Source organism: Ambystoma mexicanum, chromosome 1q, assembly GCF_040938575.1.
Source record: "Ambystoma mexicanum isolate Mex_15411 chromosome 1q, UKY_AmexF1_1, whole genome shotgun sequence".
Taxonomy (NCBI): domain Eukaryota; kingdom Metazoa; phylum Chordata; class Amphibia; order Caudata; family Ambystomatidae; genus Ambystoma; species Ambystoma mexicanum.
In genome coordinates, this window is record NC_090922.1 from 1244917544 (window position 1) to 1244945038 (window position 27495).

Sequence of the window (27495 nt, forward strand, 5' to 3'; positions counted from 1 at the left end):
AACTGCGAACCTCAGGTACTTTGTGCTTGGGATGGATTGGCACATGAAAGTAAGCATCCTGAAGGTCCAATGATACCAACCAGTCTTGGAGTTGGAGAGCCTGAAGGATCTGAGAAAGGGTTACCATCTTGAACTTGTCCTTTCTGAGGAACTTGTTCAAGTTTCTTAAGTCTGAGATGGGTCTCAACCCTCCATTCTTCTTTGGACTGAGAAAGTGAGTACCAACCCTTGTTCCTCTCAGCTACAGCTACATGTTCTATTGCACCTTTCTCTAGAAGGGTTAAAATTTCCTGCAACCGGAGCGGATCTGTAATTTTGACAGAGTTGGTTCCCGGTGGATGGTCCCGAGGCCTTTTTAGGAAGTGAAGGCAGTAACCTCGAGCTACTGTCTCCAGTGCCCAAGCATCTGAAGTAATGCCCCGCCATTCTTTCAGATGCTGAGAGATTCTGCCTCCCACCAGAGTTTTGTGTGATAAGGCCTCAGAGTGATTTGGAGGCAGCTGCAGGAGCAGCTGAGGACAAAGATGCCGTTCCCGAGGCTGGTTTCGCACTTTTTCCTTGTCCCCCACGAGCGATATTTCTCTTGCCTCTTTGAATGGCCTGTCCTCTTCCTCTAAAAAAAGAGGAATAGTACCGAAAAGAACGACCTCTCCAGGAAGATGAGCCCGAATAAGGTTTCGAGGCTGTCGCATGGAGGCGCTAAGAGATTTAGCCGCCGCTTTTGAGGTCTGTAGTTTTTCTAAGTTTTCATAAGCTTTGCTAACAAACAGCCTCAAGCCATCAAAAGGTATGTTGAGTAGTCTGGCCTGCACATCTGGTGCAAACCCTGACTTCAACCACGCAAATCTGCATAGCACTGAGCTTGCAGCCATGGATCTGCTGAATCAGCAGAATCCAGTCCAGACTGGAGACATTCCCCCATTGCCTCCTTTCCGTCTTTGACAATATTCAGGAAGCCTTTCCTTTCCTCGCCTTCCGGAATATGTTCAGCCGCCGAAATGCAGTCCCACAGGGTATGGGTGAACCTGGACAGGGTACAGGTGACATTAGTTGACTTGAGAGCCATGCATGCTACCCGAGGTAAAGACCTTACGGGCCCAAGCATCCGCCTTCTTATGCTCTCTATCCGGGGGGATAGATGGATAGGCTGTTTGTCTTGAGGAAGTTGCAGCCTGAATAACCAGGACTTTCTGGAGTGGGATGCCTACTTAAATAAATTCAGGATCAGAAATAGAAATTCTATACTTCTTTGGAAAATTATTGACGACTGCAGCAATTGCATCAGGAACTTGCCAGTTTTTTTCTACCGTCCTTTGAAGTGCCCTATGGAAGGGGATAACTGGATCCTTCTGGGGGTCGTGATCAAGCATATCAGTCATATCATCCTGATCAAAAGTGTGTGAGGCTCTACCCCAGCCCATGTATTCAACCACCCTATTAATTAGACTCCTGTACCCTGAATCTGCATGTTCTGCAGGGCCAGGTTTTGCCAACTCTACCTCAGGTGACGTATCAATGCCACTAGCAGAGTGAAGGGAATCACACCAGTCTCTCATTTTCGATTCTGGATCGATGAATTCTTCTTGGACCTCTCTAGTACCATATTGTACTCCAAAAGGAGAAACTTCTTCAGAGACACTTTCTTCAAATATAGAAGTTTGACTTAGGTAAAGGAGTAAATCTCCTTTCCTGTCCATGAGTTTGGGTCGAAGGAACCTTCGATGGAATCGAAGGAGCCTTCGAAGACACCAATGACGTCTTCGACAAAGGCGTCAAAAATGCTTTTGTCTTCGATGTCAAACCAGTCTGCGCTGATGGCGTCGACGAAGTCGTCGAGGGCTTCAATGAGTTATGTTTTTTAGACAGTGTCACGGAAACACTCGATTCTCGAGGTTCACCTTTGCTACTGGATTTTTCCACAGTAGTTCCTGACTTCCCTGTGTCGTCCAACAGAGCGACCGGGTTCTGGCTCTTTTGAGGCATCTTTGAGGGGGTCGAGGCCGCCTTCTCAAAGACCTGCGTCATCTTCCTTCTAAATTCATCCCATTTTCTTGGGGAATCCGACTTAGTCGGGCATCGTACCAATTCAGTAGACGTATCCGAGGAAGAAGAGGCAGATCTATGTCTCCTCAACCTTTTTTGAAGAGGAAGATGAAGAGCGTCTCCATCTACTGCGTGATCGAGACCTCTTAGAATGTTTTTGGCGATCCGATTCCTTTGAATTGCTCGATTTCCTATGCCTTTTTGACAAGGCCTTTGAGGAGGCCTTGGTAGCTTCCCGCACCACCGTCAGTTTACCTTTCCTGTCACGAAGGGCCTTCTCCGTCATCGACTGACAGGAGCCACAGTCGCTGGTTCGATGGTCTGAACCTAGGCACCAAAGACAAATGCGGTGAGGATCTGTAATCCACATCTTCGATCCGCAGTCGATAAATCTTTTGAACCATGTCTTGGGAGTAGAAGGGGTGGAAGAAGACTGACATTTTCTGAAGAAAATTTCAAAGCGCACCGTTCGAGAGCGAAGCAATCGTAAAAACGGAACTGAAGCCAACGGGCGCAGCACGAGATATTTATACTGGTGGAGACGTCGACACGGTACGGAGCCCTTCGAGGGACATTGACTCCATGACCATTGTTTCCGAAGCAGCAAAGCTGGAGGGAAACGAATATCATAAGATGAGGAATACGTGGGAGGACACAATCCATTCGAAGGAGTGATTCACAGTTTGGGATGCTTAGTTGTGGTGCTGTTGTCATCTTTAGGAGATTTTTTTTTATCTTTAGGAGATCTTTGTATGCAACGGCAAGACATCCTCCTCGTTATCCTTCTCTGTTGGCTTGTTTCAATTTGAAGTTGTTGGTTAGGGATGCATGTGTAACTACATTGATATTATAAGTCAGGTTTCGGTGAGGAATAGGATGTCTGTTCCTCCATCACGTAGGAGTTCGTATCTCTCTGTAGTGTTTTGGCATTGACCTAGCATTCACTAGGTTGCAGTGTATCTTTTTGTTTTCTGGGTTTTGTTTTTCTTTAAAAGTGGAGTTTGTATCGATTTGTTTTTCCTTTAAATTGTGCATTTGGTTATGTTGCTTGCGTTTCTTCGTTGAGCAGATCTAGAAGGTTGCGTTTTAGGTTGACGTTTTCTTCGGGGTTGTCTGCCTGCTTTTGCGGATTATGCTTTATGTCTAGGCAATTTTTTGTGGTGAATGGGGTATTGAGTTAATTTTATTTGGGGTTTGCATTTGGGGTTTGCTTATGTGGATGTCCTGTCTGTTGTGTTTCCAGTATTCCTCCTTATGTGTCTAGGGTGTTTGTGTGGTCAGTTGATTGTGCGAGTGGGTAGTAATTTGATAGGTAGTACGATAAGTAGAGGGATTTTTGGTCTTGTTCGCGCAAAGGGGCTCTCTTCCAGTTTGGCGTGCTTTTTGCTGGTGTCGTTTCATTTGAGATGGTTGGTGGTCTTCAGTTTTCTTTTTCTATTTTGCAATGGTCTTTTCTGGTACAGTGCAATTTTACGATGAGGGCTTGTTGGTTAACATCTAGGTGTTTTGTTTGATTCTTGGTCTGTTTTTACAATTAGGTTGGTTGTTCAGGTCATTTCCTGGTGGATCGTTGGGTTGTCGACATTTCCTCCTTGATGTCCATTTGCACAGATTTTATGGATGGTGGCTACTTTTCCTTGGTTAATGTTCCTTATTTGTTGACATTTCAGCTGGCAATATTTGCTTCAATTGTGTTTTTGGTGCTATTCCAGCAGAGAACGAGGCATAGTGTGCAGAATGATATTAAAGGGTGGAATATCTCAGGGGCCAGACCGATCTCAGGGGCAGAATTGTCCCAGGGGCAAGACCTACCCCAGAGACAAGACCTTTCCCTCTCAGGGACAAGACCTACCTCAAGGACAAGACTTACCCCAGGGACAACACCTACCTGTGATAAACCTGAAGGTGTCTCACTTACTAGGGGTGGGGGAGGATCACCTGGATGGGGGAGGTCTTCTGAGAGTGGAAATGTGATGCAGACGGGCAAGACGCAGTACCCCCTTCTTTGAAATACCTTTTCCCCATCCTACCCCATAGGATATTTAGATGCTTTAGCCCCCCCCTTTCCGACACCAACACTTTCTTACACCGCAACATACAACCGACTAACACCAGAGCCGTTTACCTGACATGTCCCAACACAAGAGTCAGGCAGAGTCAGGCAATTGACAATAACCACACACTCCTGACGGCCCTTTACCTTCCCCACACGGATAAAAAGCGGAGCATGAGAGCACACTACGAGCAAGGTCGAACACATGAGAAAACAGCTACACCGGACCGGCAGTTCAAACAGAGGAGAAAGGCAGCGAGACCTGGAGGGACGAGGAAGAGGAACTGCCCTTGCCCTTTTCAACTCAGACCTGCGAAGCCTCCAAAAGGGAAATCCTAAAACCAGGACTTACAGCTGGCGTGTGGAGCAACAGCCGTCAACGGTGCAAGGGGGCCTCCCGCATTTATAGCACAGGCGGGGAGGCGAGCAGGTGAGCTGGCTACTGTGGTACCGTCCTTGATTTCAGAAGCAAGACAATCCAACGGCTTCAGCACAACCAGTGAGTCGGAGGAAGTTGATAGCAAACTGAACTTGAGCCTATGGTTGCAAGGGGCAACATTGTAGAAAAGGCACATTTTTGGGAAAGCCCAGAGAAAGGCCAGCTGCAGAGTGGTCAGGCGCCGCAGGAGTGCTCATTCGAAGGACTCCTGCTGCCCCTATTGTTTTGTGCTGAAACTGCAAGTACCAGAAGGCCCTAGGAAAGGTAGGCGTGAGATGTCAGAGTGGTCCTACAAGGGTCACATCAAATCCCTTGTACCATCAAATGTCTCTGACCCATTGCCAAGAGAAAGCCAGGGGAAGGGAACCCTGTTTTTCTGAGAAGATTGTGAATATTGTGGAAGAAGGCAATTGTGAACCTGACAGGGGGATGCCGAAAGAAAGCTAGGAGAAGGGAACCACACTTTCTGATGAGAGGAAGCAAATCTTGAACTGTATTGGAAATTCATGAACTGTTTTAAAGATGGCTATGTGAACCCGGCGGAGGGATGTCAAGAGAAAAGCTTAATAGATTAAATCCTGCAAGTGATAAAGCCAATTGAAAGGTGAAATTGGCAAGCTTGAAACCGGTTGAGGGATGCCTGCAAATCGGGGTGAAGCATGATGCACTCGAGAACACTGTGTTGATATTCAGAGTCAAAGGCCGTAGTGAACGTGGCAGAAGGAGGCCCACGTTATAAGGAGGATCCGAGCCCGGCGCAGGGAGAACCTAGGGGCGGAGAGCAATCGCCCAAGGTGCAAGTCTACCGGAGGAACTTTTGTTTGTTGTTTGTTTTGATCCAGCAGGCCTTCTAAGGCAAGAAACTTTGTAGAAAAGAGACGTGGCCTCTGAGGGTTATGGTATCCTTGAATGCAACTGTGAGCCTCATGCTGAAGAGGCCCAGGAGTGTGCTGTGCGCCGAAGTCACGCCTTGTACCGTGTCTAAAACGTTGGGAAGGGAGACCCAGCCATACCATCCCGACTTATTTTGTGAACACTTCTTTCTTTTCTGGTGAACATTATCCCACACTCTATTCTAACTTGGTGGTAAGGATTGGCAATATTGTTTTTTAGAATAGGCCCTTTTTATTTGACAAGATGCTACTAGGACTGCCTTATTATTATTTGATGGTTGTAGCTTGGCCCATCTTAGCTTTAGGTTTAGATTAGGCGTTTTCTTCACCCACGCATACAGTTTAATAAACACACTTAAAATGTGATCACTTGTGTTTCTCTTCACTGTTGCCACCATGTGTTCCTTACATACCCCTGGGGCAAGACCCATTCTAAAGAAAGAGCTATTCTAAGGGCAGAAATATCCCAGTCGCAGACTATCGCACGGGCATCAGTATTCCAGGGGCATAAAAGGTCTTGCAATGGCAGATTCTCATAGGCGTAAGACCCCCATAACGGTGTTGCCTTGCAGTGGGGAGTGGTTCAATGTGGCGTAAGCTACAGGATGGTTGGGACCCACTTTGTTAGGGCCTTGTAATGGTAGTGGGTGCAGTGGAGAAAGCCTCTCTGTGGTGGTTGTCTCTCAGTGGCAAAGTCTTGTGGTGTGGGAACTTCAGCTGGAAAGAGTTTTTCGGAATAGACACAAGGAAGTGGGTCTGTGGATAAGTGGGGTTCAGCATTGCATTTCTCTATATGCGGACGACATGCGTCTATATGTACGTAATCTGTCGGTGTACCTGGGTACAGCCATGGCGCCTGTGGAAGATTTCGAGAAGCTCTCCAGGTTGATTGTCAACCAGTCAAAATCTACTACATACACATTGCCCGAGGAGGTGGGTAGTGCGAGAAACCTGCGGGTGTTATTTCTTATAGGCCCTGGGGGTCCTTTGTTCAGGTGGCCATCGCGTTTGGATCCCAAGCCTGGGGGCGGACAAGCGAGGGAGGATCACCTGGGCAAGGGGGGCCTTGGGGACTGCGGGAGGAACACCCTTGGATGAGACGCGCTATCCCCCTTTTTCCTGACACATCGCTACCCGACGTTCCCTCTGTCTTTATGGGACACTCCCAGTCCTGTCATACACCAACTCTTTACCTTGGGGAAACGGGAAAGAGGAAAAAATCCAGAGGGCCTCCAATGCATCTACCTTTTTCCCTAGAAAGCTACAACTCCCATAATCCCCTTTACCCATGTACTAGGACGAAAAAGAGACAGCTAAGAGTTATAAAGATTACTCATAGGAACAGCCAGGGAAACATAGAAAAAGGCTACTACCAACTTTTTCTTGAATGTCCCATAGAGTCAAGCCGGGTCAAGCATTCGACTGACCACTCGCACCTGACTCCACTTTATACTTGGGGTCAGTATAAAAAATGTGTAAGTCTCACAGAGAGGGGAAGCAACAGGACGTGTTTGGAGGTCATCGTCAAGGGAGCTGCAGACAAACATTATTTGAGGCAGAAGGCACCGAGAACGGGGACTCTATGAGATTGGAGCCCAATCTCGTGAGTGGCATTGAAGTGGGAGCTTCTTTCTGCAGAGATCTCGCAGCAGGAAGCGGAGCCAGGAGGCTGTTGCCAAAAACCATAATTGATTGTGAACTCTGTATGTTAGGAGAACACTGAAGTGTCCAAAAGGGGGAGGCAGAGCAAAGCCTTTCTGTGTCAGTGGAAGCAGCCAGGAGCAGGATCCTGAAAGAAGCCTGCAGCCAACGAGGTTGTGTGTAAACTGGAGCAGAGCAGAGTTGCCAGTGTATTTTAGAAGTGTTAGAAACCCCAGGCTTCTCCACACGCGAGCCCCATCATTGAAGGATACTTTTGTAGAAGTAAACAATTCATTGTCAAAACAGATTTTACTCTGTGAATCTCAGACGCAAGTAGAATCCCTAGCAAGTGAACTTTCCCCATCACAATTGAGCGAAGCACGATATTTAAAAATATATGAAATAAAGCTCTGTGAAAGAAAGGGAAAGAAAAATGCAAGCAGTATATGAGCCAAGAGGTCGTTAAATTAGCATTACCCAAGCCAAAATGGGAAGAGGAAATGAACCGTGACCCTGAAGGCCTTAGTAATTGGTGGGGGGACACAGCTGAAATGAGAAGGATTTCGAAGGTGCCAAGAAGGCATGGGTGGAAAAAAAGAAACAATTACAATCCATTGGCAACAGTGGTCTGGCACAGCAATAGTGCCCAGTCAAAGGTCTCCGTTTTATGTATACCATTGTGAAGTGTAAAATGAAAGCGAGAGGAAACCTTAAGAAATATTGAAATGTGAAAACCCTGAGCAGGGTAACTGAAGTGAAACATGAGATCGAAGTGGTCCTGCGGAGGTATCAGTCAAACCCTTTGCATAGTCGAAAGTCTTTGATCGAAGAAACTGTTAAGTCAAAGGTCCAAGCCTGACCGAGGGAGACCTATAGTGAATGGTGAATCCTAAGAATTTTGCGAAATGAAAAAAACCTGAAAGAAAGTGATGTTGAACTTTCAAAGGGAACTTTTTATTTGTTGAACAAGACCAAGGCATCCTTCAAATAAGAGACTTGGTACGAACAAGAAACTTGTTTTGTGGATATCCCTGGTCCGTGTCCTGAGTTGCATCCCTGTGACAGAAAGCTATGAATGGGCGCTTAAACCCCGAGTGTGTCACCTTGTCCCATGCTGAAAACGTGGGGAATGGAGCTTACTTGCTCAGCCGCTTTGACGTATGATTTTGAACACTGTTTTCATTTTGCATGCATTTTTGTCCCATTTGTATTTACAGGTAAGGATTGGCAATATGGTTAATTAGTATAGGCCCTCTTATTTTGACAGAGACTCCACTAGGAATGCGTTAATTGATGGTTGTAGCTTGCTCCCATCCTTAGATTTAGGGTTAGAGGCATTTATCACACTCTTGTTATTCAATAAACACCCTTGAACTTTGCATCTCTTGTGTTGTCATCTTACGGTTGATACCATGGCTTCCTCGCAGTAGTGTGATGAATCCTGCAATGTCGTCAGTTATCCCCAGGGGGGAGCCCCTTCCATGAGGCCAGGGTGGTGAAGACGCTGCTACCCAATAGGCTCTCTGGGGGTGGTACTCAGCGGGAGGATCTCATGGGACGAGATCTCCCCTCTGGAGACGAGAGAACATCTCAGGAGAATGCGGAATACCCACCCTCAACCCATGCCCTATACACCCCTTCAGTCCTTAGACCCCACTTCCAACACATGCTCCCATAGTGCGAATAGGCCCATGTGCATGAACAAAGGTACTGGGAAGAATAAGATCCTTGGGAGCTCTGAAGGCTTGCCTTACCCAAGTACTGGTAAGAGGTGGCCCGTAGGAGGAAAAAGGACTGACATGACAACCATAATGACAAGTGTTGATGTTGTGCCAGGGTGGAGCCTGCATAATAAAAGGAAAATATGAGATGGGCTGGTTGTCTTCAACCCACGACAAACCGGGGAGTTTTGACTCAGGTCCAGCAAAGTACATGGCGGAGCGGCAGATGCAGACAAGCAGCCATGAAAGTCCCAAGAAAGTCGAGCACGAAGCAACCTCTGGGCCAGTCCTGAGTGCTGTGGCCTTGACCCGGTGGACCGAACGTTCTGCTGTCAGCACTGAGGCCAGGAGGCAGAGAAGTAGACCGCAGACCCAAGTAGTTGACGGATCGAGAGAGAAGGAACACCGGAGCTCCCATCGAGATGCTCGATCCCAGGAAAATCGAAGAGCTACTCGATCCCAGTGGTAGGTACGGAGAACTTTGGGAGGCATGGTAGGGTCGCGGGGCAGGCAGTAAGAGGTTCCTGCATCAGAGGAACGCTTCCACGGCCCAGTGGCCCAAGGAAAACCACTGATCACCAGAGAGGGTCTGGGACCCAAACCAAGAAGCGAGGCATTTTTCTCACATTAGCACTTTGCGAGTGAGTGAGCCAAGAAAGCTGAACCGAGAAGAGAGAGAAACAGGGGTCGGGATCCACATCAAGAAGCGAGGCATCTTCCTAGTAGCAGTACTTGGCCAGAGAGTAAGCCAAGTGGGCCGAACGCAAGAGTGAGAGAAACCAGGGTCTGCACATGGCCGCAACTGCCACCGCAGCATCACTCTGCAGATTATCAGCCTCAGCGGCCACCCGTCTGGGGCTGCCATAGTCCGCTCACACGTTACACAATAGTCTATCTCTGGGGAGGGAATATACTGCCAGAATCTTATCAACGTGGACATAGTCTCTATGGAAATGCTGGCTCCTTATTTGCATCCGATGACGTAGGACTGTGATGCATTCCCTCATCCCAAACAAAAATGGCAGTCTCAACTTTCCATACAGCCGCAATCAAGATGGCAGTGGTTACCGCGACACCATCATGCCACACACAGCACCACCCAGAAACCGCATATGAAGACGCCACGCTGGTACAGATACAAGAACAGAAGCTGCAGATGCTGTCTCGCATCACAAAGCTCAGGTCAGTCTTCCTGTGCCGGAACTTTGGTCCACAGTAATTCCTTTTCTCTTGTTCCTCATCTGTGCTGCCTTCTTCCATGTTTCACTCCTGTTCCTCATTCTCCTGTCCTCCGTATTCCTGCTCTGGATTCAAGACTCTACAAGTACCGTCACGATTCTTGTAGCATACCCGTTCAGGATCAAGCCTACAATTCTGTTTCACGCAATCCAAGTAATTCCGCCCTAAGAGTTTTATTCCCCAGAGGGTTTACCTTAAGTGGTTGCTCTGGTGTTCAGAGGCCTCTCTGGTTGACACTTTCAGGATCAGTGTGTCACTGGAGAGGCTTCCATAATTCAACCTGGCATCACAAGCAGGTATGTGGCATAATATGGTTTTAGAACTCAGAGGTACTGATACTCCTGCTCTGGATGTCAGGGATACAGTGCCGTGGAGCCTGGATGAGCGAAAAAAGCATGTCCATTAATGTCAGCAGCATTTGCCACTTTTGGCCATGCTGTTATGATCAAACTGTATAAGATGGTTGGTGTGTCAAGGGAGTTCAAAAGTTCGATAACTACTTTCCTGACTCTTAGATACTTTTGAATTACAATGTGTGAGTTCAATATGCACTGTCTTGTGTGGAGGGTTCATACTTCTCACCTTTATTGTTGAATATCTATGCTGTGCCCGTTGATGACATGCTTCGAGATGCAGGTGTCCCATCATAAAATAATGATACTCAGGCTATCTTCAGTTTGAACAAAGACCCAAATCAGATGAAAGTGAAAGCTTGCAAATATATTTGAAATATGGATAAATAACTAGTGGCTCAGTCTCCATCAGTCTGAGCTTCTACTTCTCCACTCGATTAACTCTATCTCCAAAGTTAACCAAACCTACTAAAATGTCCCCAGAGGTAATACCAGCAGCTCTGTTTACAACAAGGTTAAACATTTAAGGGTCTTTTTTGCCCTACCCTCATGGATCCTCATTTCAGTACTATAGGGAACAGCACATACTACTTTAAGATATTGCGCCATAGGCCATGCTTTTCAGAATTTCATTGTGCTATCTTGTCCATCAACCGTTTTAAGAGGCATTGGGACACAGAGTGGTATCAGGGTTGACTTTACCGGCACATGGTGGAGATTTATTGGGGTCTAGGGACACCCCATTTTCCACTTGGTCTGTCTGGGGAGGAGCTAGTTATGATGTTTGTTTTAATAAGCTTCATGCCCCAGGTTGAGAAGGGTCTCTCTCCCTTCCATTTGACAAGGACATGACTCTGACCCAGTCACAGTAAGTACACATGTATTACAACTTTTAAAGAGTAGTAATGCATGCCCATTTAAAGATGTATTTTTCACTTCAGATGAGGCAGTAATAATATGAGATCCCTTTCCTGTGGGCACTCTGCTGGCACCACTAATCCAAACATTCATGGAGTACAAGCATGGGGCAGGCCCTCCATGTGTAAGTTCCCATTTGTTGCAGGGAGTATTTTTTACTCACCATTTCTTTTTTGTTGGTTTATTTTAGAAAGTATGATATGCCACTTATCCATTTGGCAGTTTATAATTATGTCAGCCTTTACCCAAGTTACTTTGGATGGTTTAAAGAAAATTAAGTGATCTGAATTTCTTGCAAATGTCTGCACCATATGGTTTAGGTTAGGTGGTTGAAGGTACAGAGAATATGTAGGTACAGTCTCAGGAATAAGTTATGAGCAATATACCAATTATGCATTATAAATAGGATTAATGTGTCAGAAAAAACTGTAACAAGGGCACATTTGGACACCCTGATCCGACTGCTCTCATAGCATATGTCCACAGAAATATACATTGCATATTCCAGAAGGGTTATAACATACTAAGTGGAACAGAGTACTTATTATTCATGCCCAACATTTTGAGGTGCTTCCTTAAGCTCTATGATCCGTAGAAGGCCTGTCCTCCTTCCGTCAACACCAGCACTGCCATTACTGGGAACAACCTGGCTCAACGGAAACAGAGCAACCCACAATGCCCAACCAAAACACTACCACGCACCAGCTACAAAACCAGTCCCAAGAATACCACAAAGCCAACACCACTCACACCAGACCAATCTCAACCAACAACATTCACACCAGCCACAACCAACACACCCACTTCTCCCTAGGAAACGCATACAAGCAAGAAAGAACAGAAAAGAAACTAACTGAACACACTCAAGACACAACTGCAAGAGAGCAGCACGTAAAGCGCACGATCACAGGAAAACCCATGTGAACGCGGAACACCTCCTGCCATCCGAACATAGGTTAGCTACTGCCATGTCCAGGGGACCCTCCAAAAGGCAATTAGAAAAATGTTTTTATAAGTAAACAACAACTCCTACTAACCATGCACCTGCTCCAGAACCTACCAAATGGTCTCTGGAACCTACAAGAACTACACGACACTTACGCATAACTGGTGTAAGGACATCCCACCACAAATAACTACAAGACACCAACCACAACCGACATCAGAACGTCCTCATATAACTCCAAAACTCCTACAAACCACTGGTGTTGCCACTATGCCTACTCTTAACTGGCATGACAACACCCTGTAAAAGCAACACAATGCGCCCAGATACTACTGGTGTACAACAATCTCCACCACTAATGATGCCACTGAACTGCTCAGGTGCACCACTATACCTAAACTTCCATTCACGTTGCCAAAATGTAGTATGCAGGACCACAGGAAGGACAGCCAGCTCGCAGGAACCAGGAAGGGACAAGGTAAGTACAAAAGGAATGTACTTTATTTGTTACAGGTCAAAGGTAGAAGTTAACAGGAGAGCAGGCTTCAACATACAGGATTACCTTATGGCGCCCATATTTCTCCGGTCCTGCGTCATTTTTACTGGTGGCCCAACGCATCGAATTCAGGGCACTCTGTATTGTGCATCGCATTCTGCATGAGCAGGGGGCTGAGTATCTCTGTAGTAAATTTTCACGCTATCTTCCGAGGCGCTCATTGAGATCTAGGTCGCCTGGCCTGCTTTGTGTACCACCTTTTTGCGGGTTTCGAGATTGGAGTACCTGCTTTCTCTATTGCAGCAGCACAGTTATGGAACAAGCTGCCCGTCATATTGAAAACAATATCTAACAATTTGGCCTTTAGGAAGGCTCTTAAAACATACCTTTTTTAACCTGGGTGGCTGATGGCAGCTCTATGGGCTTTTTTTCTCTCTCTCTCCAGGCTGTGATGCTTTTGGGCGACTGTGCGCTATATAAGTCTTAACATAACATACTTCCATGTCCCAGCTCCCATTCTGAAGTCCCCTGCCAACCGCCAAATACAGAAATCCCAGACCTCTTGCAACCATCAGACCATACAGGATACCACACATTTCCATGGAGTCAGTGTAGATATCCATCAGGACGGTTATACATCTTCGTTATTTGACATGGTGCAGAGAAAACATAGAAACTAACTTTCTATTCATATGAACTACAAACCAAATAAAATATCAGCTGCATTTAAGTAATATTATTTATGCTGTCAAATTTAGTTTTTCTGGACTTTTCCTTTAAAAAACAGAAGCAGACGAATATTTTAGTTTGTGTTACTGCTTAAAAACAAGAGAATACAATATTATTTTGATACTTACCACACTAGACGTTCGGTTCAGCATAGGAGGCAAGGCGCTTACAGGTAAACATGCAGGGGTAGGAGGCTTCACAGCATGTTCTCCAATTGGATCTCTTGCAATCACCATCCCAACAGAGTTTCCACAAGTTCTCAGAACCTGCGCAACCTGTTCACTTGTCATTCCTTGCACATTTGTGCCTCCGATTTGTAAAATATGGTCACCTGTTCTGAGTCTCCCATCCTATGTAGCATGCAATACAATGTAAAGACAAACAAAATATTTAAAATGGGCATACCACTTTAAGCATACCAATGTTTTCTTCCCAATTGCAAATAGTTACGGAAAAACACTATAGTAAACAGAATTGCTGCCAAGATACAGGGACTTGTCAACATAACTCACAGTGTCATAATGCAGGAGTTGAGAAAGGACCAATTGTCTGTTTAACGCACAATATACAAGTTCATGCAGTGAGTAATAATGATGGCATTGAAACCACACAGAATCCAGCTGTAAAAGGAAATTCCACTAAACCAACTACTTGTACCTACAGTGGAAATCTATGTCCACAAAAGATATAGATGTATGGCCTACCTCTATAGTCAGAAAGGAAGGAGTTCTAAAACAGTTCTTAAATGTATTTATGATTCTATGAGTCAAACTAAGGGGAAGTACATTTGTCCCAAAGCTATTACAAGTCATCCATTGGATTACAGTGGAGCAGATGAGCTCGCTCCAGATAATGTTTCTCATCCTCAGTTCACTGCCCAACTCCATTCTGGAATGCTTAAAGTTCAGCAACAACAACCTGCTAAAATTGCCAAGATCCTCAAACATACATCCCATCTTCCAGTACATCATGAAATACAATATAAAAATCACCATGCAACCTGCCCATTTCGGTTTTGTAAATTATGTTGATAAAGCATGAAACACGGCAGTACCATCATTTGTTCAAACAAACATCCATGCACACATTATATAAAAAAAATAAAAACAATGGTTATTCTATATATAAATCACATTACCATGGGTTTTACTTCAATGACAAACAAAAATGATCATAGCATTCAATGAAATGTCATATCTTGAAACTTGGGCAAAACAATATAAAATCTACTTATAATTTGAGAAAGTCAGAATATAGTATAGAAGCACGTTTGTTTACTTCTTTCAACCAAACCTTATCAAATCAACTGCAGAAAACCGTTCTATGCTGGTTTAGAATTAGAAAAGCTTAAATTGTCCATGAAATAATTGAGAAATTGTCTGGGAGAGGACATTTTCTAAAGTAAGCAATGCAGTGTTTAACTTCAAATAATAGGTCTATCTGAATTAGGACGCTGTGTGTTAGGAAATATTTCATATTTGAATGTAATTTTCCCTCCATGTGTTAACCCCCAAACTTTTTGCTGCTGTTTTACACCCTAATCTAACCTTTTCCAGAGAAGCACAGCCCTCAGCTGCACTCCTCTGGGCTTTCGCTCACTTTGCATGGGGAAACTGACATGCTCTTAAAACAGTCAGTACTGGTAGACTTTGTTTCCCTTAGTCCTTTTCTCATGTTGCAGCTTTTGTGCAACATGTAACAAGTGTGCAATATAACTTACTTTTCCGCACCCTTGGGTCTCTAGTCATTCCAATGGCCCCAGAAACTCTCGCTGGACTTTTTATGAACTGTGCAGATGTGTCATGGACAGGACTGGTGGCAGCTATCGTTTTACTGTATTTTTTAACCCGTTCTTGCCATGTAAAATGCACTTACTGCGCTTGCCACGAATAGGTGGCCTGGCTCCAAAATGGACATGCCACGAGGTTCTTTGTCCTGTCCTTTGGCTATCTTGCCCCTTCATCTTCCCCAGGTCGAGCCGTCCCGGGTCAGTCCTTATTTGGTCATGCACTTTCCCGCAAAACCCAAAGCTTTTGCGGGCTTCTGCATGCCGTGTGTGTGTGTGTGTGCCTCCAGGATGTGGGCTGGGATGTCTGTTCCCAATACACATCCTGGGTGCCAGAGAGTCTTGAGTGTCCTGAATGCCTGAGACCACTGTGGTCCATGATTGGTCCGCGTATGGAGTGAGTGTTTGTGAGCAGATCTCCCATTAGGTCCTCTCCATTTTAGTGCGAAGGGAACTTTGGATAAGAGGAGGCCAAAAACACCACTGCCATGTCGATCTCCTGAGTACACACGAACAAAGGATAAGGAGCCAAGTATCCTGCAACAAGAAGCCGAGTCGAGGAACCGCTGGAAGGTTTGGCACCCTGAGCCCCCTGTCGTCCTGCGAGACCCCTCTGCATCTTATCATCCTAGAAGGTCTGCGAAGACGCTTCGACCCATTGGAATAGTGGGATCAACTATTCTCGGCACCTTCAACAAACCCTGCATTAGCCTCTTCGGAAGTGTCCCTGGGCCAACCAGTGGGCTGACCAGCTTACACGGGACGTTTGCTCCGTTACCGCCGCTGTTTCGAGGAGGCCCTCGAAACTTGGTAGACTGCTTGCTCTGTGTCCACGGCACCCTCACACCGAAGTTCGTACACTTGGCATTCCCAGGTCTGAAGTGAGACGAGTGCGCCCGGACCGGAGTAAACGCGGTTCCTGTGTTGCCCTGCTGTTGCAACAACCTGTGCAAGTGCGCTGCACTCGTGACCCCCCCTTGACCCTGAAGCCTGCTGCAGTGGAACTGGGCCAATTCTTCCCCCCCCCCCCCCCCGAGTGGAGAAATCGCCACTGCCCCGTTTGTGAATTTCTGCTGTATCTCGGAAACTACACAGTGTCGAGACGTCCTGATAGTCGCATTCGAACCTGCCATGGAAGTGGACTGTACTGGCGAAGTCTGGGTCTGCCTGCGTCGGGGACCGGTGAGTATTACCCCAACCGGTGGCCCCCTAGCGCAGGAGCCCATTTTTACGCACCAAGTGGCCCCCGAGGCCCCCTTTCCTTTCCACAGCCATTGCGAAATAGCAACCCCATCCCGCACTCTCAAACTACCTCTGCCCTCCAGTGGAGGTCCTGCTTGAATAGTGGGAACTTGTTCTCCATCGCCACATCCACCTTCTTGAGCTGCCAGAGACCCTTGAAGAGACTCTATTTTGTCCATTGGCACCAGCGCGTGCAGGTACTATTGAGCAGAAGGATCCTCTCTTCGTAGGGCTTGGACTGCCTCTTAGTTAGGTGTATTCTTGATGTTGAACTGGGTCGAACGATTACTTGCACTGCCCGTTTTCCTCCCCATCTAGGTGGTCTACATAGTTCGTGCTTTCTATTCAGTTAGACCCCTCTGGTCCTGTATATATATTGTATTGTTTTGGTGTGTGGGTTTACTTTAGTGTTACTGTGATTCTTTGCTATGGTCTACGTTACAAAGGCCTTGCAATGAATGTGTCTATATTTTTAATATAACACCTGTCTGGAGTAATTTGCAAGTGTCCTTGCTTTGTGTGCTCATTGAGGTCTTTCAGTCACCCTCACCCCTCTTGAGACTTAGTCTTGACCGCCTGCCATAGCTACCCTGCTTGGTCTGGCTTGTCCAGAGGTTACCCTGTTCCAAGAAACTAGGTTGGCCTTCTGAACCTCTGCCCCTCCAGGTCAGAGTTCAGAAATCCCTCTTAACACTGTGCGACAGGCATGGTATCAAGAGATGCCACAGACAACACAGATGTATTTACACAAAGCTATATTAATAATCAGGATGGTGCAACGCCTAACTAACCCTATGCTATGCTTTCCCTGCCTAATGAAATATAAGGAAAGGCTGTATCTATAAGTCCAAAACAAAAGTTGGTCTGTATCAAAAACCTATGCTTGTTCTCACAACTACAACAAAACTAGTGGGAAAATACTTTCAACCAAACAGAAGTGTTCCAAAGTAAAAGTTCAATGATGGAAATTACATTTCTTTTAAGTTCTATGTCTCAAGATCAATACAGCTCCAATGTAGTCTTGAGGACTGATCAATTTCTGAGGTTACCTTGTGCAGATTCACAAATATCAAAGTTCACATCACTTGCCGGTCTCGGGGTTTCCATTCGCCAAGCTCCAAAAGTAACAAAGTTCACACAACACTGTGGTCTTGGGATATTTTCCAGGTTTTATTTTCAGGGTTCCCTTCACCAAGATTTACTTTCAACAGTTCACTTGTATCCTTGGTTTACCAGTTCACAAACGATCATGGGGTCTTACTTGACCCTTCCATTGGTTAACTTCACCAAGGATTCACCTTTTTGCCGCTTTTCAATCTTTAGTGGTTTTGGTCTAGGCGCAGTTGTCAGACCACACAGTCCACTAATCACAGGTCATGCAACCAGCAACCACATGTGTTTGGAGTCTGGATTTTGGAAATGTTGGTACTAGGAAACTTTCTGGTCTAGGCGCAGTGTCAGACCGAACGGTCCACCCATAACAGGTCACCCAGCCATAGGATTCCCAAAGCTGATACTCAATAGATCACAAGACAATTCTTTCATTTCATTGTAGGACTTTAATATTCCTTTGAAAATGTTTTCTAACTATGGAACACTTGATTTCCCCCAGGCTGTTCTTTAGTTGTTAACACTTTATAGTTTGTTTCCTGTAGCAACTTTCTTGTCATTTCATATATTCAGTATCGCAGCGTTCACTTGGTTTCACTCCAACCAAGCTTTCCTGTTCAATTTTCGAGATATATAGCTTTATGTTTTGTGAGCTTAAATAATGTATTTCATACAATTCAGTATTCAATAGATGCAAATATTTTACTAGTACATGCTCAGCAGCTCCTTTCATTAAGTTCAGCATTCAATATTTGTAAATTTTACTTGTACGGGCTCAATAGCCCCTGTCATCAAGTTCTGCATTCAATATGTGTTGCTTTTACTTGTATGGGCTCAACAGTCCCTTGGAGCTCCCAGAGTTCGCAGTCTCTTTGAGAGCCTTACCGGGTTGCTGCTGCTCCGTTCAGAGGGTTCCCCCCCACATGGGAGAGCAACTTGTCAGTTCGCAGGCAGCTTCCTTCCAGGTATGCCGTCCTCGGTACTGGGCTCTGCTGCCGCTCCTCAGCGGCTTCTGCTCTCTGCCTTTCTCCACAGGAGTTCCCGGTCCTGCTTGGTCCGCTCGGCAGGACTCCCGGGATCTTCATCGGGCGCCTTAGCATCTTGGCTTCTCACCCCTCAGCACAGCAAAAACGTGGTTCTGTTCTCGTTCTGCTCCTGCACCTCTCCCACTTCTCGCTCCTCTTGTTAGGCATCTCTGACTTCCACATGTTATACTCTCTTTCATTAACACTGGGCTGCAAATTGCCTGACCTGGTTTAAGCCCATTATTGTTACATGCCTGACCTCTCCTTCGTCACAGTACCAGAGTGGTGTTGGCAATAGTAAATCTGTACTGCTCCTAGTTGCCTCTTCTTCTCAGTACTTAAAAAGAAATTACAGGGGATGGTAGAATGAGATTGACAATAGCCCATAAAGGAGAAGGGAGTGGAGGGTCGGGAAGGTTAGCATTAGGAAACGGGGGATACTAGGTCTCGCCCCCAGGCTTGGGATCCAAAAGGGATGGCCCTTCCCTGCACACCTGAACAGAAGATCCATCGTTGTGAGGACGCCATCAGGTTTCTCACAACGTGTAAAATGTGAGAAAGGGTTCTCACAACGTGTAAAAGGGAAAACAATTGGATATGTTTTTGAGCAAGCGCAAGTGAAAATGGGAAACAATCCTAAGATCCTGTTTACTTAAAGCCCTTACCCACAGTTCTAAACACTAAAAAAAGTCTCTAATTGGAGGCATTGTTAACTACGACTTCTATAGGCATAGAGTCATCACTTCTTTGAACAATCTTTGAATTTTAATGCACCCTAAGGTCACAGATACCATGAAAACCTTTCTTCTGAAACACAACAGGCAAATTAAATTATTTGAAATTCAGAGAGAAAAAGCAGATTATGCATCTCCTATTCACATAAAATGGGCATTATTTCTCTTATTTGTTTTTCTATTACTGGATAGAACATGTTGTACAAGATGAAAAGTTCAGGACCCCCTGGCTGCTACTTTCCCTGCAGTCCTAGATGGAGTAGCAAATCGCACAGAGTAGACTGATGCAGTAATATCCCATTGGCTGAATGATGTGAATGGCCTGATGTCACCAATGAATATCACCAGAGTCCACCCTCCCAGTTCCATTGGCTGTGGCGAAGAGTTGGTCATTCCACTAGGAGCGGCAAACTCAGATTTGAGCCCACCTTTGAGAGGGTCTTGTTATTTATGTTTAGAATAGTGTACAGTCCCGTGTACACTGGCCAAAGTGGAGTCTTTTATTGACACAGTAGGACCACTATATATCCTAAGCCAACAGATCCCTCTAGCAGTGACAACAGGTAAAGCTACTGCATAGAACAAACATACAAGGACAAACATACGTCTGGCCTATTCTTATATTGTTAGATAGATGATTATTTCTTATATAACATAAGCTTATATGCAAGCAAGATTAAATGTCACTTGTTAATTTTACATTTCCCTGTGTAATTCACTGCAAATACATGTGTCTCGCTGACTAAAATCGTAATTCTGTTCTCTACTGTACAGCTAGCTGCTCTTTGATTGAAATTATTATTTTGATGTATTGGTGTTCCTTCCATTATACCAAGCAGCAAATGTTTAAACCTACTGATACAGCCATTAACAACAAATAATGGTGTTGAAGCTAAAAAGTAATTGTGTACTAAAGACAGCTGCTTGCAAAATGCAATTATCTTGACAGAAGCCCATAATGAGTCCAAAGTATTCAACAGAGATTTAATTCACTTGTTGTGAGACAGGCATGGTATCAAGAGAGACACAGACTCAAGAGTATCCGTTTTCAAAACCTTTATTTAATAAGGCTCCTGGGGTGGTGTAATGCCTGACTGGCCACAACTCTAAAAGGATGGGTCCCTTAACTGATGTCTCTAATGGCCATCGTCGTCTAATAGTCCAAAATAAAAGCCTGTCTGTGTCTAAACCTATGGTTGCCCTCACGCTGTACAAAAATGTGATACGAAGTTTCTTGGAAAGGACAAAATAGTGGTTCAACAAACCAGATGGTCTTCTCATAAGGTGCAATTCGGTCAATGTCACAAAGAGGGGTTCACTCACCAGGGCTGTTTGTACGCCCTTCTCCACTGGGCCCTTATAGTGAATTCAAACACCTCCAATGTCTTCGAGTTCCTTGGGGTTCCCTTCCCCAAGCGTTAACTTGTTCACCTTCAGCTTTCAATGCAAAACATAGTCAGTTTCTTCAATAGGCCTCAAAGGGTTACCTTCCCCCTCCGTTCCCCCACCCTCCAGGCTTAGGCCTCTTCCAGCTTTCAGAAACACAAAGTTTTCTTCAATAGGTCTCTCGGGGCTCCCTTACCCTTCTTGAACTCATCAATTCCTCCTTTACCACAGGCACGGTACCGAACAACTTAAGAGTCATGGGTACTGCCACTATTAAAGAAACAAACACTCGACCCTGCCATTGCCACTAACTTCAGGCCCATTACGACTGTGCCCTTCTAAAAATTCTAGACAAAGTGGCCTACATGCAAATACAAAACATCCTAGAATCCAACCACCTACTCGGAACCCGCCAATCTGGATTCCGCCCGCAACATGGGACTGAGACAGCTCTAATAGATCTTAAGGCCCAAATAGATGAATGCAGAGACAATGGCCAAGCAGCCCTATTCCTCCTGCTGGACCTATCAGCTGCATTCGACTTAGTTGACCATACAATCTTATGTAGCCACCTTGACTCTGCAGCCCATTTCTCTAAAGAGGCTATAACATGGATCAAATAATTTCTGAGTAACCGGACTATGAGAGTCTTCTCTCCATCAGCCTCAGTAGATCCAATCCCTATAACCTGCGGAGTACCACAAGGCTCTTGTGTGTCACCTATTCTCTACAATGTTTTCACAAAGCCCCTCTTTGACGAAATGGATCATCTGGGTATCGCCTACACCAACTATGCAGACGATACCCAGATCCTCCTCCCGCTCTCAGGAGTTTACGCCAAGGATCTGGCTCTAGTGAATATAATCTATAGCATCGTTCAGGCCTGGATGGTCACCCACGGCCTATGCCTGAACAATGATAAAACTGAGCTTATCATCCTAGGTACCCCAACCTATATATCCAAACTTAGCCCGGACTATGCCAGCTTCATTATTGATGGAAACATCATAAAAGTAGCTAACGAAGTGAACATTCTAGGATTTTACCTAGACGCCACCATGAACTTTGCCAAACAAGTTAACTCTCTAGCCTCTGCTACGGCACACACATGCAATCTTATCAGAGCTAGTAAGCAATTCCTTTCCACAGACAGCTGCATCACACTTGCCAGAGCCCTTATACTATCCAAATTGGATTATTGTAACGGACTATACATTGAGGCAAATAAACAGACCATTCACAAAATTTAAGTCCTCCAGAATAATGCCCTGAGAGCAGCGCTCAAGATTAACAGAAAGGAGCATATATCCTCTGTAAGAAGAGACTACAAATGGCTATCCACTTTTGATAAAATTCAACTCAAGATCGCTTCCCTCACACACAAATGCCTCAACAATAAAGCACCATCCTACCTCATGGACAGGTTATGTAAAAGAACCTCATTCAGACCAACAAGAACAGCTAACGCGAACTGTCTCCAAGTTCCGCGATTCAAACTCTCCACTATAGGAGGACATAGCTTCCCAGTCAAGACTGCGCAGCTGTGGAACTCCCTCCCCTATGGCATCGGAGAAGCTCAGCCCTTCGCTAACTTCAGACAGAACCTGACCAGGTGGCTGAGAGCTAATACCATCTAACTACTCCAACCTGCATGACTTTTTAGATGCACCTCCCCTGACACAACTGTATATCATAACCATACGACTATCCAAGATACAGGCACCTGTCACCTCATTGCTCCTTGACCCTGATCCTGCCTTGTACATAGCTGCTTATTGTAACTTGATGTCTGTACTTTCCTACTTATCATGTATTTGTAACTAAGTTGAGCATACTCTTGTCTGTTGCGCCCTGATGCCCCAGGGTATGGCGCGCTATATAAATAATAAACTAAACTAAACCCAAGCTCAGGCTACTTCCAGCTTTTAAAACGCAAAGCAGCTGCGGGTATGGGCCTTTTTTCATGTACAATCTTTTTCTGCACATCATCCTCTTCTGGGGTAAAATCAGAGGCTTTTGAAAACGCAGGTCTCTACTTTTCACCAATGCAACCACTCTTACCTTTTTGCCCCCTCGTGGTTTGTTACTTTCACTTCCTTTTGCACGGTTTAACTTCAGGTGCTTCCTGCACAATTTTCCTATGTTCCTTGGTTCTTTCTGTGCACACTTGCACTGACCTTTCTTCCTTATGTTGCTTGTGCCTCTTGCAGGCTTCTTTCATGCTTTCGTGCAATGTTAAACTTGCTTCTTTCTTTTCAGGTCACCCGCACCCTTTTTATACGGTCCTTTTCTTTCATGCCTATTGCACCTTTTGCCACAGCCTTCTGGCCCCCTTCGCATCGCACAGACCCTCTTTTACACTGTCCTTTCCTTCGTGCATTTTGTCTGCGGGCTTCGGCCCCCTCTCATTCATTTAGTTTCATAGTCCAACACACATACGCGCGTCTCGCGGTTTCACTGTTACTTGTAACTTAGAGATTTCCCATCAGCTTCAATGAAAACCCATTCAAAGGCAGTCCGCTTTCATATGCGATTATGGCCTTACCTTGTATCGTGCTCTTCACAACCCGGCTCGGCAACGCTTTCCGACTCGCCGGGCAAACTTCAGCGCCACTGCTACACACCGGCTCTTCGTTCAGAAGTCAGGGTCTCACCACCTGCCCCCAGACACTCCTGGGCTGTCTCACCAGGTCAGGGGAACAAGAATTCACATAAACAGGTTCTGTGGGACACCAGCACGCCTCTCGGCTCCCGTTTACGGACCCTTCTTGGCTCACTGGAGACATGGCTCCTTCGCCATACTTCTGTCCCTTTGCACAGCAGCTCCTCAGCGTCTCAGCAACCCGGTCTCGGGCCTCTGGTTCCAGATAATTCTGGCAGCTTGGCTCTCCTCCCAACTCATTTTCCTGCTGGCTCTCCTACTCGCTCATACACCTCTGTCCGACCAAACCTTTTCTAGTGAAAAGACCAGTCAAGTGGAGTTAGATGTGAATGGTTACTATTGAATGCCCTGCTGGACTATTAGTGGGAAAACTTAAGTTCTTTATATGGTAGGCTTCTCTTACCTTCCCCATGTTATTCTTATGGGCAATCTTTATTGATCCTAGTTACCTCCTCGTCTCAGTATTTGTTGTAAATGTGGAGGGTGAGATGGGACTTGACATTGGAGGGCGAGGTTATTACAAGGTGAGTGGTAAAGACTAGGGGAAGATCCCTTGGCCCTACTTTAGTAAACAAAAGATGAATCCCTTTGTATTAACGTATTCCTTCTGTTACCTATGCAAGCACAGGTTCTTATGGGGATAGCCACCAAATGTGCGTTTGCAGAGCGCAGAGCACGACCAGGTACATAGAGCAGAAACTATCTTGTAGATATTCCACACTTTGGTGGTAGACTGCTTTGTGCACCAAACACAGACTTAAATTCAATCCTAAACTGAACCTCCCTCGCTTGTCCACCCAGAGGGTTGGGATGCAAAAATGATGGCCCTCCCATGGCCACCTGAATAGAGGATTCTAGGGGCCTACATGGGAGAAAACCTTTCGGTTTCTCACATTGTACTAAAGTTTCATAGTTAAATACAATATTTTTGTGAACTTGCTCATCAGAAAAACAGATAAGGTATATTTTGCATGTACACCAACATCCAGCTATTTACCTTGCAGAACAAAAGGTGGACAGTTTAATAGTTCCTTTTAGAGTGATTAGTCTGTTTGATCAACTAAAACGCAAACAGGTCTGAACTAAAAGTAATATAGCAAGCACATCTCTTTAGAACATTTAAGCAAAGAACTATAGCATCACATTTTCTTTAGAGTTTCAAAATAAACGCATAAACCTCTTTTAAGATAAAGAATTGCATCTCCATATAAGTATATCATATTTTATTATATAATGTAAGCATTATGTATACATATAAACTGGTTACTTTCCATGCCAGTAACTTGGGATTTATAATGTAATAAGTTGTAATATGTATACTAAAAATATGAAAACAACATAATAAAGCATTTAAATTCTTTACAAAAGTCCCAGTATCAAATCATCTCTAGCTTGGTCCTCTCCTCCCAACGCCTATGGCTTTTAGCTTAGTGCTGCCTCTTCCTATACCTGGATCTCACTTTGGCCCTTTTGACAAAGCTAGACAGCTGTAGCCCCCTCGTTAGACTTCAGGTGCTTCCTCTCACTGCTCTCACATCCTTGGACTCTGAGCTCACTTCTCAGAACATCGTTAGGTCTCTCTTCTCAACATCCACACTGTGCATGGGTTTAATTTCAGGGGGGACAAGGGCATTTGTCGTCCCCCAACTTTAGTGCCACACCAAATTATCTCCCTCAATTATAATCTAGCTGGAGGTGGACCTGACTCGGAGCCCAAGGTGTGGGAGGTTTGATGCTGCATGTTCGGGGGCACTGCACCCGAGCCCTCATCCAGGTTGACCGAACTACAGTCGGAAGAAGTCAGGGTGCAGGGCTGGGCGGTGGGGCCCACTGTGGCAGCCTGGCTGGGCTGCCTGGCGTAGCGAGAAGGCTGTGCTCTGCCTTCTGCTCAAGCTGTGCGCAAATGAACCAGGACTCTCCAGGCTTACTGGGCTCCTGTCTGCACAGAACGTGCGTCAGAGTCGGAGACTAAGGCAGAGCACTGATAACGCAGCGGCATGGGAAACAGACAGTTAAGATTGAAAGCATGCTTTTAGAAACTGTTTTTTTGTGTGTGTATACATCATGCATTACTCACTAATCATATTTCTAATGCTTGTATCTGCTTAAATTCACATGATATGGATAGGCCGAAATTTAGTGGTAGTCGCAGAATATTACAGTATTTGTTTTCAAAACTCGAAAGGGACGTCACCTGGGCGTGCTAGTAATACTATCCATAGTGTGACATCTACTGTACCCATGGTCCTTCAAGCGTCAAGGTGCCTCAGATTGTTTTGTTTCTGACATGAGTGTGCATGAAGTGTAGCGCAATACAATAGGTAAGCAGAAAGGTAATATAGAGAAATCATCTATGCACCTTCGACTCCAGGAGGCGAGGAAGGGTGGGCTCATGTGAATCCACACAGATGCAAGCATCAGAAATACAATTATGGTAAGTAATCTTCCTTCCTCCTCTCTCCGCCCACTCTAGCATATCCAGAATAGGGCTGCGAGACTTATCCTTGTCCTCAAGCCCAGGGACTGTATCCCTCCAGCCCTAAAATCTCGTCCCTGGCTCCCGGTTGCTGCAAGGATTAAATTTGAATCCTTCTGCATGATTCACAATGCTGTCTGAGGCTGTGGACAATGCTATCTTCACCTTACTCTCACTAAATACTCTCCCTCCAGATCTCTACGCTCCTCCAGCTCCAACTCTTTGCACGTCAAGCGTTTCTCTAAGCAGCGCGCTGGTGGTCGATCTCTTTCCTCGGCTGGTTCCCTCCCCTGGAACAGCCTCCCCCTTCCTTTCCGTCTTGAGCCGAAGTTCCTCAAGACTTTCATCTTCACCTCCGCCTTCCCCCTCTCCCTCCTGTGCTAAACCCCACTGCTGCCGAGATTGCTGACTAGGGCCTTTATGCGTCCCTCCGGGTCCTGACCTCACTCCAAATCGCCTCCAACCTACGCCCTCTCCCAGCACATGCCTTTTGAGCAACCACTGGCCTGTGTTGCCTCATAAGTCTGCACTTGCTGTATTAGCAGGTGATCACCATTTACCAATTGATCTATGCCATGCACTTAAATGTTTCCTGCAACTGGCTGACTCCCTGGCACTTCCCTCCTGTGGATTTCTCCCAGCACTTACCCCCCTTCCCTTCTCCCTCTCTCTATCTGCACTTGCATGTTCTGAATGCTCACAATGCCTAGTAGGACCGCATCTTTCCTGTCCATCAGTTTCATTCTACTCGCCTGTTGTTCCCATGTTCCCTCGCCACCTTGCCCTGAGGGCGCTTTGAAACACAATTTCTTGTTGTATAAGCGCCTTACAAAAGCATAATAAATAAAATATATAAATACAAATATATAAATATGGATGGCTTGTGGATCATCTTCTATAGCATGCTATGCATATATTAGCAAGTAGTACCCCAGAGAAGGAGGTGCGTTGTATGATATGGCATTTATAACGTGCCTATACACAAGTGTTTCAAGGCGTGACGAGGAAAGGGAGGGGAAAAGAGGGAAGAACAGAGACAACAATCTTACTAGGCCAGGTGACATTGCATTGAGATTGCGCAAGTGCAGGGGAGGTGGGAAGGGGAAAAGTGCAATGGGGAAGGAGAAGGGGCAGCGCAGTACATAGGATAAGCAGTAAATAAATAGAAACAATACATAGGAACAATAAATAAGAAGTGCAGCCAGCTGGTAGCATGTGCAAGGGTAAGTACAGAAATCATGTGTCAAATGCTGGTAGGGGGCTGTAGGGATAACAGAACCAGCCCCAGAGTGCAAGGGTTGCCAGTGGGGCAGTGCAGGTGTGCAACTGGCGGGGAGGAGACTTGGGCCGAAAACAGAGGGTAGCCAGGTGACCAGTGCAGATGCAGTTTCAGCCAGTAGTACAGCAGGGGAGAGGAGGCGGAGGAGAGAAAGCAGAGGCAAAGAGGAAGGTCTTGAGGTACTTCCGGAACTGGAGATGGTTCTCCTGAATTTTCAGAGAAACAGGGAGGCTGTTCCAGAGGGAAGCCCCAGCCGAAGAAAGAGATCTACCACCAACTTGTTGCTTGGAGAAGCGACTGACCCTGAGGGAGTTGGAAGCGGAT

The 27495-nt window shown here is 45.7% G+C and overlaps 1 protein-coding gene across 6 annotated transcripts in view; it reads right to left on the bottom strand.

Moving 5' to 3' along the window:
- PATJ (PATJ crumbs cell polarity complex component) overlaps nucleotides 1–27495 on the bottom strand; it is a 3332662-nt gene that overhangs the window by 3048243 nt on the left and 256924 nt on the right. For all 6 annotated transcript variants that reach the window (XM_069642041.1, XM_069642043.1, XM_069642045.1 and 3 more), the window contains exon 8: nucleotides 13600–13821. In XM_069642041.1, the coding sequence (XP_069498142.1) occupies nucleotides 13600–13821 (222 nt within the window). The remainder of the gene's footprint in view (nucleotides 1–13599; nucleotides 13822–27495) is intronic.